Source organism: Camelus bactrianus, chromosome 18 (assembly GCF_048773025.1).
Source record: "Camelus bactrianus isolate YW-2024 breed Bactrian camel chromosome 18, ASM4877302v1, whole genome shotgun sequence".
Taxonomy (NCBI): domain Eukaryota; kingdom Metazoa; phylum Chordata; class Mammalia; order Artiodactyla; family Camelidae; genus Camelus; species Camelus bactrianus.
The window spans coordinates 3223980-3242972 of NC_133556.1; the positions used below are offsets into that span (position 1 = coordinate 3223980).

General features: G+C 53.1%; 1 protein-coding gene across 1 annotated transcript in view; it reads right to left on the bottom strand.

Annotated features, from left to right (window-relative positions):
• Positions 1 to 1320: 1320 nt before the first annotated feature.
• MMD2 (monocyte to macrophage differentiation associated 2) overlaps positions 1321 to 18993 on the bottom strand; it is a 42292-nt gene continuing 24619 nt past the window's right edge. Inside the window, exons 5-7 of the mRNA XM_074345599.1 lie at positions 15545 to 15646; positions 14707 to 14776; positions 1321 to 11289 (exon numbers count right to left, since the gene is read on the bottom strand). Of these exons, the coding sequence (XP_074201700.1) occupies positions 11086 to 11289; positions 14707 to 14776; positions 15545 to 15646 (376 nt within the window). The 3' untranslated portion in view covers positions 1321 to 11085. The remainder of the gene's footprint in view (positions 11290 to 14706; positions 14777 to 15544; positions 15647 to 18993) is intronic.

Consider the following 18993-nt stretch of genomic DNA (forward strand, 5'->3'; position numbering starts at 1 on the left):
CATCTCTGGGTGCTGGAGTCTGTGGCAGAGGGCAATTTCCAAAGACAGCCACTTCAATACACCTACATCAGTACATAATCCATCCCGCCCCCTCTTCTTGCTCTGTAACTTGGACTCTCCCCAACCACGTTGCTTTTGGGAGGTACTTTTTGGCCGTGTCCAACAATCAAATGTGGGAGAAGTAATGATGCAGGTGTCCAAAGCTAGGTCATAAAAGACACTGTGTCTCCTGCCTGGCTCTTTCTTGTTCTTGGGACTCAGCCGCCATGTTGTACGGAAGCCCAGGACACATGGGGAAGGCACTTGTGGGTGTGTTAAGCATCTCTTTTCTTCTGATGTTTTGATGTCTGGGGCCTTATTGACCATGGGGAGACTGCCCCTCCCAGGGTAGAAACAGTGGTCCCTAGAGACAGTAAACAGCTTACCTGTGAGCACAGCTTTCATAGGGAAACCAACCCACCCGGAGACCACGCCTTCCCACCTCCTCTGCTGGGCTTCGCTGCTCCAGATCATTATTCCGCTGTCCCCGTCCCTCCAAGAACAAGTACCACACAACTGAGGCTAGCCCCTGTGCCCCAGAGTTTGAACCTGAAATGATTCAAACTCAGGGGCGGGGAGAGCTCAGTGGCAGAGCGCGTGCTTAGCATGCACGAGGTCCTGGGTTCAATCCCCAGCCCCTCCATTAATAAATAAATAAATAACCTAATTACCTCCCCTGACCAAAAAAAAAAAGAAAAAAAAAAATGAAATGATTCAAAATCACCAGTACTGAGACTCCTTATTCTGCCGTGTCCATCCCTTCCCATGGAGGCCACAGTAAAGGCTCTGGCCCCCATTTTCCCTCCTCCCCCTGCCTCCTGGCCAACCCTGGTGCTTCCCTGTGTGGCCCTGCATGACATCCTACAGCCCCTCCTCTTGGTATCTTGAATAAAAAACTACCTTTTCAATGGTAGTCATCCTCTGATCTTTTGGCCGCACCAGACCTGAATCATAATAAAATCTACATTTTGAAGCAGGGTGTTTGGCGACCTCCCCAGTGAAGGCCCTCACCCGTTGCCAGCATCAACCACCAGACATGTGAGTGGCTCCCACCTCCAGCTGAGGCCAAGACTCTGAATTTCTGAGCAACAGAAACCAGGAGAGACACACATGATTCTTGTCATTTGTAGGCCCTGTATTTCAGGATAATTTGTTATATGGCAATAGACAGCTAATATAGGGTTTTTACTTCCAATTTTTCCACCATGAACAATGATGGCTTTTAGAAAAAGAACTGATGAATGTTATTTTTTTAAAAAGACAACTGAGCAAGTGTGAGGCATCTCGAATTTTTTTATTTATTTAAGTTCTTTCTACTCTGCTGGAAACAGTAACATTCACCAGCAGGATTATTCTTCTTAATACAAATGTTTATCCAATACCGTGTTAATACAAAACGGCAATTTCACAAACACAGAAAGAGTCCAATGCCAGCAGGACGGTTTTTAAAAAGTCATGCGATTCTCAAACATGGTAGACACGGTAGGACTATAAAAGTGAGTACGAAAGACAATCAGAGCTCCAGTCCCCCCACCCCGAGAAAGGCCTTAGCGAGCAGCGGGAGCGGGACCTGCACAGAAGCGGGCGGAGCCCTGGGAAGGCTGGCCGCGCAAACAGGACCACGGGCCATTCGTTCAGCAGAGTCAGAGCCTGCAATCTGAAACTGCTCTCGGAGGCAAAGCAGCTCTTCCAGAACTGCGTCTGCTCCTTCCAGAATGGAGTCACTGTCTCCCTCCTGCCCTCCCAACCCTACCTGGACTAGCGCTGACGTACGTATCCAGGCAGGCTGCCTGCCCCAGGTCTCTACGACCATCCGGCGCCAAGGTCCCCAGAACGTGGGGCCATCACCAGCACAAGAGACCCCCAAATCTGGCCTGTATTCCTGTCAGTGGGGTCAGAGTTCTGAGTAACCAGATGCTCAGAAGCAACTGATTTCTTTCCCCTTTAACTGTCCCCATATAGACCTGGGACACCCAGGCTCCCGAGGTATGGCACCATGCTGACACCCACCAATCACCGCAAGCAGGCACCGGGCACCCGGTATCCAGTGCCCATGGCTTCCCAGGAGGGCCCCACCAGGAGCAGTTCCTGGAACTGAGGCTTCAGACCTACCTGTGGGTCATAAAATCATTTTAGGGGTTGCCACCAGCAACTTGAAAAAATGACACAGGATAAGAGAGGATGGACCAGGCTGGGGAGGAAATATCACAGTGCATCACACAAGTAGGTCCTGTTTTGGTGATGGATCCATAAACTGGAATCACAGTGTGAAATGTATTTCTTATGATGAGTATTAAGGAAGCTTGGGAAATACTAACAACCGGGAGTAAATGGAGGGAGGCAGCTAACCCACGACACCTGCAGGAAGGCCCCACACATCGGAACAAGCCGACCCCGCGATGCACAGGTCACCCTCCCGCTGCGGGCTGCCCCTACCACCACAATGAGGGTAGACGTCTGTTTGAAGGCCCGTCATGCGGCCAGGTTTGTGAGAAGGCTGAGGGTGTGTGGGCAGAGGTTCCATGAGGACCTCTGACGGATTCGTCGGTCACGCCTGTGCCCCGCCCAGCAGATCCCAAACCCTCACCCCAACGCGTCAGGTGGACGAAAGCGGTCGTTTCTCTATATACAGACCCACAGTCCTTAAAAAACATATTGCCTTTACCTCGTGGGTGCTGGCTGGGAAAGCTGTGCGGATATGGGGACCGCAGGGGACAGCCCAGGCCGCCTCGCTGCTCAGTCGGCCCCAACGACCTAGGGCATCCCGCGAGCCCAGGGCTCAATGGCTCGGTGTCCTTGCACATTCGAAAGAGTCCCAGCTCGCCAGCTCCCGGGGGTGGCCATCCGCAGTGTCATCCTCCGCCCTCTCAAAGCTCAGGCAAAACAGACGGAGCTCAGAAATTCAACAGCCCCGTCAGGAGCAACGAGGCCCCGGAAGGCTGTTAAGGAGCTGCCTTCACCTGCTGCCCTCCGGGGCCAGACAGCCCAGCACCGCAGGAGGAGGAAGGATGCCCCGCCGGACCCCACGGGCAAGTCACTTAGCTTCCCTGAGCAGCCTCGGTCTCCCCGTGTAATAGGGTTGCCAGGTTGTGGGGGGAGAGATCTACGAGGACGTGGGTGTGAATGAGCAGGTGTTCCTAACTGTATGTATACGCCCTGTGATGCTGACGAAGAGGACGTGGAACGCAGAAAACCGGACCCAGGGTGCAGGCAGTGGCGCGCTGGTCAACCAGCTTCCAAAAACGGTGAGCTCCGACCTGCAGCCTTTGCCGATTTCCATGGTGCCGATAGCCCCACCACGGCCAGTCTCTCGCTAGCAATGGTTTAAGGACTTCCCGAGTTCCTGAGTACTTAGCACTGGGTCTCCAGGGCGCCGTGCGCATGTAAAGCACTCGGGTACCCTCCAGGATGCCTCGTCTCCCGCCAGCAGTTGACAGCAGCCGACGGGGTGGGGTCAGTGTCCCTGAGAGCATCCCCTCCACAGCCCGCACACAACTCCCTCTTCTGCCCCAACCAGACCACCTGTAGGACGGACACACAGCTCCCGTCCCTCCCCCAGAGCACACACCTCCCCCCAGGGTTGACTGTTCCAAATCTTCCAGAAAATCCAGCTCTCTGGCAGTGCCCAGGCAGTAGGTCCCCGGATGTCCAGGTTCCCTCAGGGACGGGGACAGTGGCCAACTGTAGTGAGTGATCAGCCCAGTGATAGTAGGAAGATGGCGGCCGTAGCCTCTTAAGGTTAAGAAAACATGCTAAACGTGAGGGAAAACTTGATGTCAAAGATCCTCGCCACAGATAGATCTATCTTCATCTCCTGAATCACGAGTGATTGAACAGTGGAGGCAGGTGTAGCCCAGCATGCCTGAGGCCCTGAGTTCAATCCCCGGTACCTCCATTTAAAAAATACAAGTTTTTTCTTCACAAAGAGAATGATTAAACAAATTGCGGAACATCCACTCAGTGCAGACTTTTTAAATAATACTTACAAAGGACTTGAAGTAAGGAAAAATGCTCAGAAAGTTTAAACAAAAAGAGCAGGATGTTAAAGTACCTTTGGCAAGAAAAGCAAACACCGCAGTTTAGAAGCGTGCATGGAGCAGGGAGAGCAGAAAGGAAAAGGTTAGGGGTGGAGACCGGAGGCAGAGACTCCACCAAATCTCTTCTACCTTTCCAGTATTTTCTAAAGTTTCTACAGTGAGCACATGTGGTTGTAGTGAGAACATCTTTAACAGAACAGCCCCCTCCCCAGCACGTGGATACGCACTCCCTCAACCTACAGATCGTCTCCGAGCCCCGCCTCAGGGGCCACCCTGACGCCGGGCAGGCCTTGTCCATGTCCCCCGGGGTCCTGGCTCTGTCATCCTGGGATTCCAGGGCTGCAGACCCACTCAGGGCAGAGGCTAAACTCGTTACAAACTTGAGCGGGAAAAACTAGCCCGGAAGCCTCCGGGAGTGCTCCGAGGTGACTTCCGCAGTGCAGAACCGCCAAGAGTGAAGGCCAGGGCGGTGTCCCTGCAGCCCCGGTCTGTGAACTTGCCTCCTCTGACCTCCGATGCAAAAGGACCAAGACTCACCTGAGGCTCCCTCGCCGAGCTTTCCCAGCCTCAGAGAGGAGGAGCGGGTGCGGACCAAGCCAGGCCAAGCTCACCATCCTCTGCTCCGTCCACACATTTGTCTGAGTACCTACTAAGCTCTGGGTGCTCTGCTCGGCACCGGGCATTGCCAGCAATCTACAGCCACAGTGCCTGCCCTCACCATCGAGAGGGTCTCCCAGACCACCCCCTCCTGGCTCTCGTACTGCCTCCCGTCCTGCCCGGGTCTCCAGGTTCGGCTAAGATGGGCTAAAATCGGATGGCACTGGTCTGTGATAACTACCACCGATGGAGCATCACCTGCTCCAAACAGGGAAACTCTGGATCCACCTGTGGTTCTCGACAATGTTGAGTCTGAGCCCCCGGGGGATCCCCGAGAGCCTTCCAGGAGTTGCTCGAAGGCACTGTTTTCATAACGACAGCAAGGCATTATCATTTGCGTTTTCCCTGCCCGCGATTTCACGCAGAGCTCTCCAGAGGCTACACGGCGGGGCCGCGTCAGAAACTGGCTGCAAGAGCAGCCGGCGCGCCCACGGCTTCTGCGGAGCCGGACGTTCAAGAGACTCGCAAACACGGAACAATGCCACTCTTCCCCCTAATTCTTGTTTGGGAAAAACACCATTCTTGTTAATAGAAAGATATGTCACTTATGTTAATGTGTAATGAGCTTATTTCAGTGAATGAAGAGGCATTTTAGAATAGTGTCAGTTTTCATTTCTGTTCTGTATGATGAAAGTTCAAACCTGGAGCCCAGACACAGAAGTTCTTTGGTGTCCTCAGTAATTCTTAAGAGCTCCAAGGGGCTCCAAGACCACCAAGTCTTACAGCCACAGATCTACCAGCATCATCCAATAGAACTGTCTGAGGTGGTGGACACGGCCTGTGGCTGTGTGGTCCAGAGAAGTAGCCACTGGCCCTGTGCGGCTCTAGAGCACTTAAGATGTGGGCAGTGTGACCGAGGCACTGAACCTTTCATTTTAATTGCCTTAGATTTAAATAGCCACCTGCACTGAAGAGCTACCGTACTGGATGGCACTCCTGTAGATGATGTTTCCTGCTTCTCTGTCCATTCGGGATTCTTTATTTTTATTTGCCCTGCAAGGGTCTCGGTGTTGCTGCTGGGGGGAGCCAGGCCCCAGGGATGGAGGCAGCCCCGCTATGCCCAGCCCCTGGCCGCACAGCTGCACGTTCTCCCAAACGCTCATCCTTCGAAAGCCCAAGTGGGAACCTCTGCAGGTGTGTACGGTCCTGTCCGACACTGGCCTGAACACGGGGCTACTGAACGATGCCTCACGTCCTTGGTATCGCCTTTCAGAGCACGTGAACGGGCTGCAGCTGAAATGTGGATCCAAGCGTCATGTCAACTGCTTGTTTCCACGGGCCGTGAACCCAGAGATGGAGATGCCAGTGTTTTAGGAAGCACATAGTTGAGAGGATACAGTGAGAACATGAATGCTACTTACTAGCTGTATGCCCTTGGACAAGTTACTTAGCCTCTCTGAGCCTTAATAGCCAAATCAGTAAAATGGGATCATATCTACCTCTTAGAGTGATTGTAAAGACGATGGACCACCCCCAGGACTTGGGACCCAGCTCAGGAAACATTAGTGAGCGAGCCCAATTTAAGGAATGGACTTAAGTATAAATGCAGGCTGCTGGGGGGTTGATGGTGTGGATGGAGGAAACCATGTGAAAAAGACAGTGAAAACCATGAGCAGTGGTTAGGTCCTTGGCCCCTGGACATGCGTGCTGTCCCCCAGAGAAGGGCGCAGGAACCTCACCACTGACAAGCAGGGGCGGTGAGCACCAGCGCGGGGCTGCCAGAGCCAGCGGCCAACCCACCCGGAGCTTGCTGCAAGTTCAGGGTCCAGCGTCCCCTCGACAACAAGCCACGGGCTCAGCATTCAGGGCAGGGACGGGGGAGCCGGGGTCTGTGGTCTAGCACCCCTACCCCTGCTGGGTAGGTCTCTGGGCAAATCCTGGGGCTGAGAACAGCTGCTCTGACTTCCTCCAGCAAAGATGTGACCTTGGCCCTGCAGTTAACCGGACAGAGGGGTTCCACGCACGGATCGTAGTCTCCATTTTACAGATGAGAAAACGAGGCACAGAGCGGGTGAGACACTACCCCGAGGGCCTTGCATGCTGGCCAGCGTAGGGCTGGACTGGCTTCGGACTCCAGACCCCCAAGACAAAGTTTCCAAGCATCGGGAAAAGGGGGCAGAGGTGTGCTGGGCCTGGCTTGCGAGGACTAACAGTACACATCTCTTCCCAGAGCATCTTCAGGGATGTCCCTCTGGCAGCAAGAAACTGGCCATAGTAGGAGTATTTACACCATGGAAACTGGCGGATGCCACACGCCAGGGCTTAGGGGGTTGTTTGTTTGTTTGTTTTAATTATTATTAGAATGTGTAAGCCTGGCTCTCCTCCCTGGAGGAGAGACTTAGGGGCAGTGGGTTTCCTTGGAAGCAGGAGATTTCATCTGGCCAAGGGACACAACGGTTGCTCTGCCGGTTAGAAGCTGGGTGCCCTGGGTAAGTTGCCAAACCTCTCTGTGCTTTGGTTTCCTGCTTTGTAAGATCAGCTAACAATCCTCACCCTACGGGGTTGTTGGGGGGGGGGGCGGGGACAGGGCTATGCCCCCCTTGGAGAGAGTTATCTCTAAAGCCCTGGGCACCAAGACCAGCCCCCAGGAGGGGTGCCCTGCGCATAAGCCTTTGCCTCCCCCAGCCTCCTGCTCCTTCCCCTCACACCTGCCGCCCTCCACACCTGTGAGCCCAGCTGCGCCGTGTGCTCATGTGGAAGTGGCTGCTGGGGTTTCCACAGGCTCCTTCAGGACCCCCCGGACCCCCCGCTGCTATTCTCAGAGCCTGTATTTCAGCATCTGATTACACAGGATGTGGCGGCAGGTTTGACAAGTGCCTTTTTGACGAGGTCATTAGACCCACCTCCCAGCCCTCTGAGCTCCACCTGCCCCTCTGAGCACCTGTGAAGCGTCCCTCACCTGCCCCCCCCCACTTCCCAGCGGAGGCCTGGGTTCAATTGCAGGAGCTTGGGCAGGGCTGTAGAGCGCTTCAGCTTTTGCAGACAGATACAGATACAGAAAAAAGAGCTCGGTGAGCTGAAAACTCCCCAAAAACCCAGGGCTGCAACTTCCTAAATCATCCCACTGTGCAGGGCACCCACCCATGACCAAGGCGGCTTCAGAGCTTCAGATCCAGGCGCACCTGCAGGTCTCATCTCTGCTTCCTCCCATCCCCCCAGGGCTTTCCTAGGATTCTTTCCCAGCCTGAGCCAAAGGCTGATGAAGAGAAGGATGCTCAGCCCTGCTCCCACCATATGTGCAATTTCCACCCAAGAAAGAAAGGCAGATCTGGTCTATGGTATTGATTTAAATCCATTCCTGGGCTGAGAGGCTGCAGGCCGCAGGGCCAGCCCTGGGCCAGCTCTGCTCTGGGCCTCCAGGGAAACCCTGCTGGCAGGCAGACAGGCCTCCACCAGCGAGCACACCAGCTCTGCCTTGTCCTGACGATCACCAGCAGAATCACTGAGCAGGTCACCTGCCTTCCTCTCCATCTTTCACACCAGCCCCCGCCCCTCACCCCGCCCTAAAGTGCCTGGAATGTCAAACAGGCCAGTCTGCTGCCAACTGCCCCCCTGGCTCCTTGGGGCATAACAGCTGCCTTGCTGGGTCATCTTGGCACCTGATGGCCTCAAGGATGGACAGGAAGTGGGAACTGGCACCTGAATTTCCAGTGGCATGCCCTCCCCACCCATCACAGCTCAGAATATTCCTGGGACAGGGTCTTACCTACAGAAGGGACTGGCCTAAGGAACATCTTTTCCTTTCCTGAACTGTTTGGGGTATATTTGGAGGCGGTCCAGGGTCTAGGCTCGGTTAAAATGGAATCCTGGGAAATTCACTTTCAGTATGATGCTGGGGAAGAGAGACAGCTCATGGGAAGCAGGTCCTGAATTGGAGTGAGGGGAGGGAGTGTGGTCAAGGCTGCAGAGCACGCCCTCCAGTGTCCTCACCAGCCTGTCCACAGTCAGAAATTCCACCATTGGTGATTCATTCCTTTGGATAGTGCAGGCTTTGTGATACCCCTCATTACCATTATGGGGGTTGTTTTCCAACTAAGGGAGCTAATTAGGATGCCAGGCCAGGTGTTTTACTGTCATCATCCTGCTGAATCTTTAAGCAACCCTGCCAGGTGTAGCCTTACTATACCCTTCTTACAGTGGAGGACATTGAGGCACAGAGAGGTTAAGTAATTAGCCCAAACCCTCACAAAGGGGGGATGCGGATTTGGTCCCAAGTCTAGCAAGACACAGTTCCTCCCTCCAGGAGCATCTGGGTTGGGGGACAGGCACTAGTACCAGGGTGACGCAGGACAGGGCTCTGAGCTGTGCTACAGATGAGCACAAGGGGTGCTGGGAAGCAGAGAGGGAGCCACTAACTCAGAGGAAGTTTGGAAGTTCCTCAGAACTAACGCCCAAGTGGGGCTTTGAAGAATGCTTAGGAGTGAGTTGGGAAGAGGAGGGGTGAGCAGAGTCCCCATCAAGGAACTGGCACCTCAGAGGGTGTGGGGGATACAGGGGCAGGCTGTCCAGGCTGTACCCAGGAGGAGGGGGAGGAGGAGATGTGGGTACCAGAGGAGTTCAGCAGGGGCTACAGGACCAGGTCAGCCTCCCGGGCGCCCAGCAGTGGCCCCGTCACGGGGCTTTGGTCCCCATCAACCCCCGGATGATGGGGCTGTCATCTCAGTCTGCCATGGTGCCATGCTTTGGGAGTTTTCCAAAACAGCATCCCGGAGCCCACACGCCCCCTGCCCTGCCTCAGGCCCAGGCAGAGTTCAGGTCATAGTGTCCTTCCCCTGCAAAGCTCCCCCTCCCCCCTAATCTCCAACCCTGACCCCAACTGACGGGAAATACTTGGCGGACTCTGCAGGGCAGGTGTGCAGAACAGAGGCAGCTTCCAGGGTCTGGGAGCGCCTGTACACACACACACACACACACACACGGGTAAGGGGACAAAACATCCCCCAGGCATCTCCCAGCTCAGAACCCGCCTGTCTGAGGAACAGGTCAGATGACTCCATGCCGGCCTGGACGTGGGATTCCTGATACCGGAGCCCTGAAATACCCTGGAATGTACTAGAACTAAGCATAAGGCATCTCGTCCTTGCCCATGTGACTCTGGATGGGAGTCAGAGAGTGAAGCCCGTCTAAAACGCAACAGACCCTTGATCCAGAGAGAGACCCGGGGCTGGGCCTAGACCCCCCAGCAAAGGTCCGCACGCCCTGCGTGGCATGCCCGCCCAGCCCTGGGGGAGTGCTGAGGGCGGGCCCCTGGAAGCCCTGCTGCTGGGCTCCTGGGGGCCTCAGAGGCTGGGTACCCCTCTGACGCTCTGCCCAGGTCCCTGTCAGATTAGCCAAGGCCTTCCCTCTGGGGTTCATCAGAAGCAAGCCTCCAAGGGCCGCTGATTGGTGCCCAGCAAGAAGCTCAGTGCTGGCATCACAGACCCTAAACCTGGAGCAGCCACGCAAGTTCCTGGGATCTGCTTATCCACCCCCCCCACCCTACCCCCGCCCACGAATGGCTCTCATAGCTTCTCTGGATTTTTTGGCAAGAGAAGAAATGGCCAAGGAACAGCTTCCCACCCCCAAGCACTCACCCCTCTGCGCTATGGTGAACCGGCTATGGTGGAACAGAACAGCAGGGGCTGCTCTGGGCGCACCTCCGTCTCCTGCCTCTGCCCCAGACTGCCCACTCCGGGAAAGAAGCATGCTCCCCAGCACAGAGACATTGAACTGGTCTGGCCAGGACCCCACTGCACAGCACGCGGGGCAGGTAAGGCAAAGAGGTGCCATCATGAGTGCCGAGTCAGTTGGTAGTGGCTGCCCAGAGCCCTCTTGAGAAGAAGTCAGATAGCACACCACGCTGCAGCTGCTTGGTGACGTCTGCCACGGTCACGGCTATCCGCCATCCCTGAGCTACAAGCTGGGTGACCTTCCCTGAGCAGGGGACAACTCCCCAGCCAGGACTTTGGTGGCAGAGAAGGAGGCCCTGGCCACCCATGTACCAATAACCCACCAGACACCCCGACAGATTTCTCAGGACCTTAAGAAGCACGTATTGGCCCATCAGTCCTCAATTTGCCAGCCCCCTTTTCTGACGATGTTAATGTTGGTTGTATTAGGAAACACTTGTCTAGAATAGAAACACATTACAGGGTTAACGTCTCCTCTGTAAAAATGACTAAATGCTTTCTTTCTCACCTAGGACTCAAGAGATGGTCTGGCTGTCACCAGAAGTAACCTTGGGCCCATCAGAAGGTCTACCCGTGGGAGGGCAGATGGGCCTGGGCTCTGTGCTCTGGGCTCCAGTTCACAGAAACACTCCCCGTGATGCTCTGCTCCAAAAGCCTAAATGTCCTGTGCAGTCTGGGCCACCTCATTTGGACACCTTGGCCTGCAGGGTGCTGGGCAGATACAGGTACCTCCAGATGGCATAGTAGTGGGTACCAGCACCAAATGCCACAAAGAGATGCCAGATGGCGTGGGCAAAGGGGATCCTCCCGTCACTCTTGAAGAACACCATGCCCAAGCAGTAGAAGACCCCTCCGGTCAGCAGCTCCCAGATGCCCTCGGTGTTGGGCTGTCGGCAAGGACAAGGGCGAGCACAGGTTAGAGAGCAGCCGGGAAGGCCAGGACCGCCCGGCCACCACCCCCCCCCCCGGCCCCACCCAAGACGGAGACACGCGGATGGCGGGGAGTCACTACACGGTGATGTGGTCAGTTCTCCCCAAATTCATCCTCACATGTAACATATTTCTACCAAAGTCTCAAAGAACATTTTGTAGCTTTTTAGCTTTTCTAAAGAGTAACACAGCTGGGTATATCCCCAAAGAAGCAAAAGCAGAGACTCAAATAGATACTTAAACATCATTATTCACCGTAGCCAGAAGGTGGAAGCAACCCAAGTGTCCATCAACAGAAGAATGGATAAGCATAATGTTATTCGTGTTATTTTATACAATGCAATATTATTCAGCCTTAAAAAGAAAGGAAACTCTGACACTGGCTACAGCGTGCATGGACCTCAAGGACCTTGCGCAGAGTGAAATAAGCCAGACACAAAAGGACGGATACTGTAGGTTTCCACTTAGGTGAGGTCCCTGGAGGAGTCAAATTCATGGTCAGAGGTAGAAGGGTGGTTCCCAGGGACTGGGGTTAGGGTGGGGAGTCAGCATCTAATGGGTGCAGAGTTTCAGTGTGGGAAGATGAGACAGTTCTGCAGATGGAGGGTGGTGAGGACTGCACACCCGTGAATGTACTTCATGCCCCTGAATTGTACACTTAAAACCGGTTCAAATCATAAATTGTGTGTCTATTTTATCAAATTTTAAAAAAGTCAAACATATCCATGGTGGAAAATTTTACACAAAAGCAAAAAGTAGTTAAGAAAAAAGTGGTGCTGGTAGCCCTCCGAGGTGAGCATGTGAACACCTGGGTAAGTGGCTGGTTGCGGGGGCTCAGGCAGATGGGGAGGGACTGAGGGGTGAGAAGACCCGCCTCCCCGCCTCCCCCAGGCCCACGTCCCGCAGGCATCACCGCTCACCACCAATGGCGGTGTTTCAGAGAGTCCTTCCTGAACTGTCTACATACCCACGATATGTATACATACTTCACATGCATGTACAAATACAGAGAACTCATCGCTTTAGAGAAGGGGGCTCACACCATCCCTGCCATTCGGCGATGTCACTTTCCACAGTGCTCTCTCGTGGAGGTCAGTCTACACCCCACGTGGAGATCCAGCCTGGTCTTTCTTTTTTTAACCATTTTATTTATTTATTTATTTGGGGGAGGGGCGTTGATTTTTTAAATTATTATTGTTACTTTTCTCTTTATCAGAGGTACTTGGATTGAACCCAGGACCTCGTGTGTGCTAAGCACGTGCTCTACCACTGAGCTACACCCTCCCCACCCCCACCTGGGACTTCTGAACACCTGGGTTCATTGCACGTATGTACAGATATGTACCCAGTTCCCAAGAGGACGATGCATGAACATTAAGGACATATTGCGGTGACACCCCTCCACACTTAGGACGCACCAGGCCCCGTACTAAGGGCCTTACATGAATTACCTAATGCCTCCTTCACAACAACCTTGTGGGGCGGGTATGACTCCATGTGACAGGCAGGGAAACGCCCATGACATTGCGCCACGTGAGAAAAGCACATTGCAAGACAGCACGCACAGTGTGACCTCATTTTTGTAAAGGAAAACAGACAAGTCAATATGTCTGCATAGCCACATTGACTTGCATAGAAATAAAACATGGAAAAGATCCACAAGGCCCCGTGAATGGTGGGCGCAGCCAGGGCATCCCAATGGGGAGGAGGTGAGGGGGGTTTCAGCTCTTTTATACATTTTCAGACAGGACTTATATTTCACAGTGAGTATATATTTAAATATACACTTACCATGTATATAAGTATATGTATATATGTGTTTAAATTATGTAATACGTAACTGATGGCTATTACATAATTTAACAGATGTAACTTAATTATACAGATATAAACAAAAATAAACTTGGGGGGAAAAGGCATTTGTAAAAATGAACACAAATCACAGGGAAAATACTAAGTAGGAAGCCTAACGGGGCAAGACTTCACCACCAAGTATTATAATGCAATTAAAAGCATGAGGGAGAATGATAAAGTCAGTGAATTAAACAAGCAAACGGAAAACACTGTATTGACTTTAAAAATACAATTAAAGCTGCAGCAAGTAAAACGGTTTGTTACTAGCATGAAAGTGCCGATTTATGAAACAGACCCACATGTATGCTTGTGAAGATAACACATTTGGGGAGGAATCATCATTTCCGTAAGAAATTGCAATGGGAATACAGAGTTAAAAATTAAAAGTTAAACCTTGAAAAGAAACAGGAGAAAATATAGGTAAACACTTATATAAACTTAGAAAAGGGAAGATCTTTCTAACCATCATAGTTAAGACAAAGCCATAAAATTAAGGGGAAAAAAATACCTGCTAGATGTGACTACATAAATTTTTAACGTCTGCCAACAAGAATCATTTAGAAGTAAGACATATAATGGAAAAGAATCTGAAAAGAAAAAATATATATGTATGTATATGCATAACTGAATCACTTTGCTGTAGACCTGAAGTTAACATTGTAAACCAACTAAACTTCAATAGAAAATAAAATTAAAAAAATAAAAGTAAGAAACTGTTATCTGGCCTAGGGAGGCACTGGGCAGGCTGAATTGGCTGTGCCCATGTGACAGATGGGCAGCTGAGGCTCAGAGAGGAGAGGGGACCCATGCGCACACACAGCTGCCTCTCCTTCCAGGCGGGGGCCCTCACTCCCTCTCTCTGCAAGGCTCCCCCACTCACAGGGCGAGGCGGTGCTGCTCAAAGATCCTGGCCCTCGGAGTCAGAGGTTACAGGGCTAAACTTCCAGCTTAGCCCCTGGGGGTCACCTCCCCTCTCAGGGCCTGAGCATCCTCATTCACGAAACAGAAGTGGTCCGTCTCCAAGGACACCCGGGACGGGGGAAGCAAGGTCCTGTGAGTAAGCTTCTCGCCCACCCTAAGGGCTCAGCGCGTGCGGTGAAGTCACCCTCCTGTGCCAGGAAGCCGTTCAGGATGGGGAGGACCCGGAGAGGGCGTCAGAAACCTGAGGCTGTGCCTCCATCGCCTCCTATGTCACTTAGACTTCACTCGGCGACTGGGTACTTACTCTGTCCCAGGCACCGTTCTAATCATTTTCCACGGGGTTTCTTATTTAATCTCTACAGAGACGGGAAAACCGGAGCCCAGAGGGACTAATGAATTCACTGAAGGTCCAGCGGAGAGAGGAGGTGCTGGAGAAACCAGGGAGCCAAGTCCTGGGGTTCGCCTGCACATTCTTCTGCCTCCGTGGGCGAGTCATGCTGGCCCACGGGCCTCAGTTCCCCGTGTGCCGGAGGAGAGGCTCAGCCTGACAATGTCTAGAGTCACCCTGCGTCCCCTGCAGCCGGGCACGTGGGACTTACCATGGAAAGGATGACCAGGGCGGGAAGGAAGCCTGTGACCGTGTAGCAGAGCAGCTCCACGAGCTTGTACCTGCCGGGGAGACGAGCCGTCTCGGCACAGGGCAGCCTCCCCGTGAGCAACAGAGTCCAGCTCCCGGTTGTGGGTGGGAGGGGACGCCCTGACCGGAGGAGTAAGAGAAAGGGGCTCTGCCCCCTGCCCGGCCCTCCTGGGCTCAGATCCCACCCGGCTCCACCCAGCAGGTGCTGGCAGAGTTGGGCGGCCCCAGGCGGGTCTCCTTCCCCTTCTGAGACCCAGTTTCCACATCCACGAAATGACACTGGAGGATGGCAGACGCTGGGAACAGCATGCCTATGGGAACCCGCCACGCCCAAGCCCAGGGCAGGCATGGCTAGTCGATCCCAGCACCTTTCCCACAGGATCCAAGCAGACACTCGCCGGCGACACCGGCTGCACCCCCGGACACCTGTCTGCTGCCCCGGGAGATTCCAGGGGTCTGTTCCTCCCTCTCACTTCTCTAGCTGTGTTCCTCCCCCCACTTACTCACTCCCACCCTGCAGGATGGGTGCGGCGGGAATGGGGAGCTCTCGGAGCCTCTCCCCCTCTTCTGCTAACACAGCTCAGGGAAGGCAAAGAACACAGCACAGTTCAGTGAGTCTAGGAACCTACAGTGTCTTTTTTTCTACTCTTCAGGTGGACCCTACGGGCTGGGGACCTGGTGGCCGTCCTCATGCTTCTGGGGTCATCCTGGGGTCTGATCTCGCCAGGGCCAGGGAGGAGACCCTGCTGGAGGCACCCCGCCCTCCTGAGCCGCCTGCCCCTGACCCAGCCCTGGCTTACCGCTCGTGGAAGAAGAAGACATAGACGGTGCCGACAGACGCCATGATCCAGACCAGCCACCGCATGTGGGAGGCCCAGGGGCCCAGCTCACGGAGGTTCAGCCTGAGAGGGAGAGCCGAGGGCACGGCCTGAGGGGGGCGCTGGGACCTCGCCCTCCACAGCCAGCCTGCCACAGGAACACTGAGCCCAGAGAAGCCGTGTCCCCTGGGGCTCCATGTGTGGGACATGGGCTCTCACGGGAAGACACGTGGAGAGACAGAAAAAGAAACCAAAACAGTAAGCAACGATTTGAGGAAAATTAGCAAAATTGATAATGCCCAAGCATGAGGGAAAAGTGGGAGTACAAGCGAGTAAAGCCCATTTGGAGAATCTACCAAACTTTGACGGGCACGTGTCCAGTGACCCAGACACTCCAGGGCCAGGGGCCAGCCAGACACACGCTGTTTTGTGAGCACACAGAGGCACAGAACAGGACCTGCCCCGCGGCACCCGTCCCAATAGAAGAGCCTGCAAACCACTCACACTGTCCACCCAAAGGCGGGGAAATAAGGCTGGCGCCCCCCTGTGCGGGTTACCAGGGCACCGCCCCTCCCTTCCACATTCCCCCTTCCTGTCAGCTGGGTGATAACGGAGCGGCGCCCCGGGAGCATCTTCCTTGGCAGCCGCACAGCGTTAAGTGCGTCAGCAGATGGTGGCGGACAGACCGCAGGAGGAGCGGCCCTTGCTGCCCGTTCTTGCGGGCCTCTCCCCAGGCTCCCAGAACCTGGGCTTTTCTGCCCGCTGCTTGGTCCAGTGGCGTCTCCAGGGCCAGGTGTCTGCAGGGCCCAGGCGTCTCCCGCATTTGGCCTCCACGTGTTTCCTCTCACTGTTGGCGTGGGTAACAGCAGCACAGCCGGGGGCCCCGGACAGGGCAGGCTGGGGCCCCGGCCCGACAGCTGCTCCCACACCCGCTCTTCAGGTCCACACACACGCAGCCACGGGGGTTCCCGGCCAGCAGCCATCCGCATAACGAAACTGCACAGAAATGCTCTAGGTTCCTGCAGAGGGGGGCTGTTTGCAGCAGCTTCCCCGACACAGAGCAAGTGCTGAAGCCTGGTGCCTCTCCCCCTGCCCCCGAGATGGCCGATTTCCAGTATCTTCTCTGCCATCCAGTGCACCAAGGCCGTGCGCTTTCCGATGAGGTGGGATCTCAGCCCCGGGTGGAGGAGAGGGCTGGCAGTACTGGTCCCTTCTGTCTGCCAATGCCGGATGCCTTGGAATTGTCTTTGACCCTCATTAGTCAATTCTCCGCAAATTCAACCTTTTATGTTAAAATTTGCATGTTCAGATCATTGTATGCTTTCTGTCCCCTGACTACACCCTGACTAATAACACACCATCCTGTGGGACGTTGACAATAGTTTGGGAAACATGAAGATGCTCTGTTTGTACTTACAAGGACAGATCTCCAAGGCACAGTTCCGGGGCAGGGGAGGGTGCGGGCGGGACGGGGCTGAGTCAAGAACGACATGACTGTATTATTTGTACATGTGAAGGTAAGTGTGAATGCACAGAAACAGATCTTAACCCATTCCCAAGCGCCAAGAGCAGTTTCATCTAGAAAGGAACAGTTAATGGTCGGGGCAGGGGGTGGTCCTTTCAGGTTTTTTTTTTCCTGGAATGAATTTCTTGAATGAGAGTATCTTTTGTAAAACTTCTGGAAAAAACGTAACCTGCTCAGAGTCCAATTGTTATTATAAAGAAGTTAAGTAATGTTGGAAAGTTTAAAGGTAAAAAAATAGTAATAACTTATCTCATTACCAAAAGGAACCATCAGTGAGCATCATTCCAGATCTCCCCAAGCAGACAGAAGGACGCCGCCCATGAGAACAAGAGTGAGCTTAAAGTGGGATCGAGGAAACGGCAGAGGAAAGGATGGAAGAAAGGGAGAAGTGGTGAGAATCAAATTAACCTGCTTCATTCTTCATTAAAAGTATTACATTTAATTTTAACTGGACTTTAACAGAAGAAAATGAAACCAAAAAACTTCCTGCTCAACTTCAAACAAGTATCTCTTCTTCCTAAAAGTCACTTTTAACCCTAAAGATAAATTATGAAAAACATAAGGACGCTGGGGATTTTGGTTTATGTTTCCATTGTCACTTCTGTCAGTTCGCCCCCTGCCCTGGAAGACAGAAGCAGCAGCCTCTCCCGCGTGCTCCACCAACAGCCCACCTTCCTCAGGGACAGTTAGCTTTACATTCTCAAGGTTTGCACCGTTCACATTCTGTTCTATAACCATAACCCGCACGGCTGCTTAATACTGGTCCGGTGTTCAAAGTGTTCACTACCATTCTTGAGTTCCTTTCTCTTTTTCCATCTTCTCTTAATTGGCTAGATTTTGTTGTCAATATGGTTTTCTTTTTTTTCCCCAAGAACTTCTCATGGGCACTGTTTTCCCTGCCTTTCCATGTATGAGAGTGGTTGCTTGTTTTCACAGCCACACGACACCCTCACCGATAGCTTATTCTGAGGTCCACCTTCAGCGGACTGCAGGCCTCCACGTGCTCCAGCACTCACGCTGCTGTGGCCACGTGTGGAGGCCAGACATTTCCCCCTCGGAAGAGATTTGCTTTTTCAGCCTCAGTATCTGAAGCATCTGTCTGTCCTTCATTTCCACCAGCTTCTCTCTGATTGCTTTAAACTTTGGCTTTTTTTAAAAACAATGTGTATTCTCCTGATTCTCTTGTCTTTGTCAGTATTTGATTTGCAGTCTTTTGTTTCCCTCACTGCAAACCAGCACTTTATAATCTCTTACCATTCTTCTCATTGGAGCCTAATGAAAAACTGGTTTATACAATTGGATACTCATAATATTATTAATTATTAATTTTGTGGGGGAGGTAATTAGTTTTATTTATTTTATCTTTAATGGAGGTGCTGAGGATTGAACCCAGGACCTTGTGCATGCTTAGCACATGCTCCACCACTGAGCTGCACCCTCCCCCTCTGCAAACATTTACTTTTATCCAAAGGTTATGTTTTCAACATTACATCCGTAAAGGCATGAAGCAGTTCTGCTTTTTTACACAGTAACATATAAGCTACCAGCAATAACATCCGATTTGCAGTCGTTTTTACACTGTTCTTTGCTGATTCCTTCCATCATAATTAGCTTTGGTCTTCAACTTGTTCACTAAGGTGTGCCGGCTCCATTCCCATTTCTGCCCATTGCTCTGTCCTCTCATCTTTGCTCTCTTGTTTAGTTACCTCCATTTTCTGGTCGCGTGGGCTTGAAGTCCCTGCAGGTTAGCAGGGCCAGCAGTCAGAAGAAACCCTGGAACTTGCAGCGGGGGAGCGGGAGGACAAGCTGGACCTGCATCAGCCTCTCGGTACCAGCCTCCATGATGCGGGCGACCTGCAGAAGCTGGGAGACTTGAGCTTGGAGCTGCACACGGGCAGACGAGCCT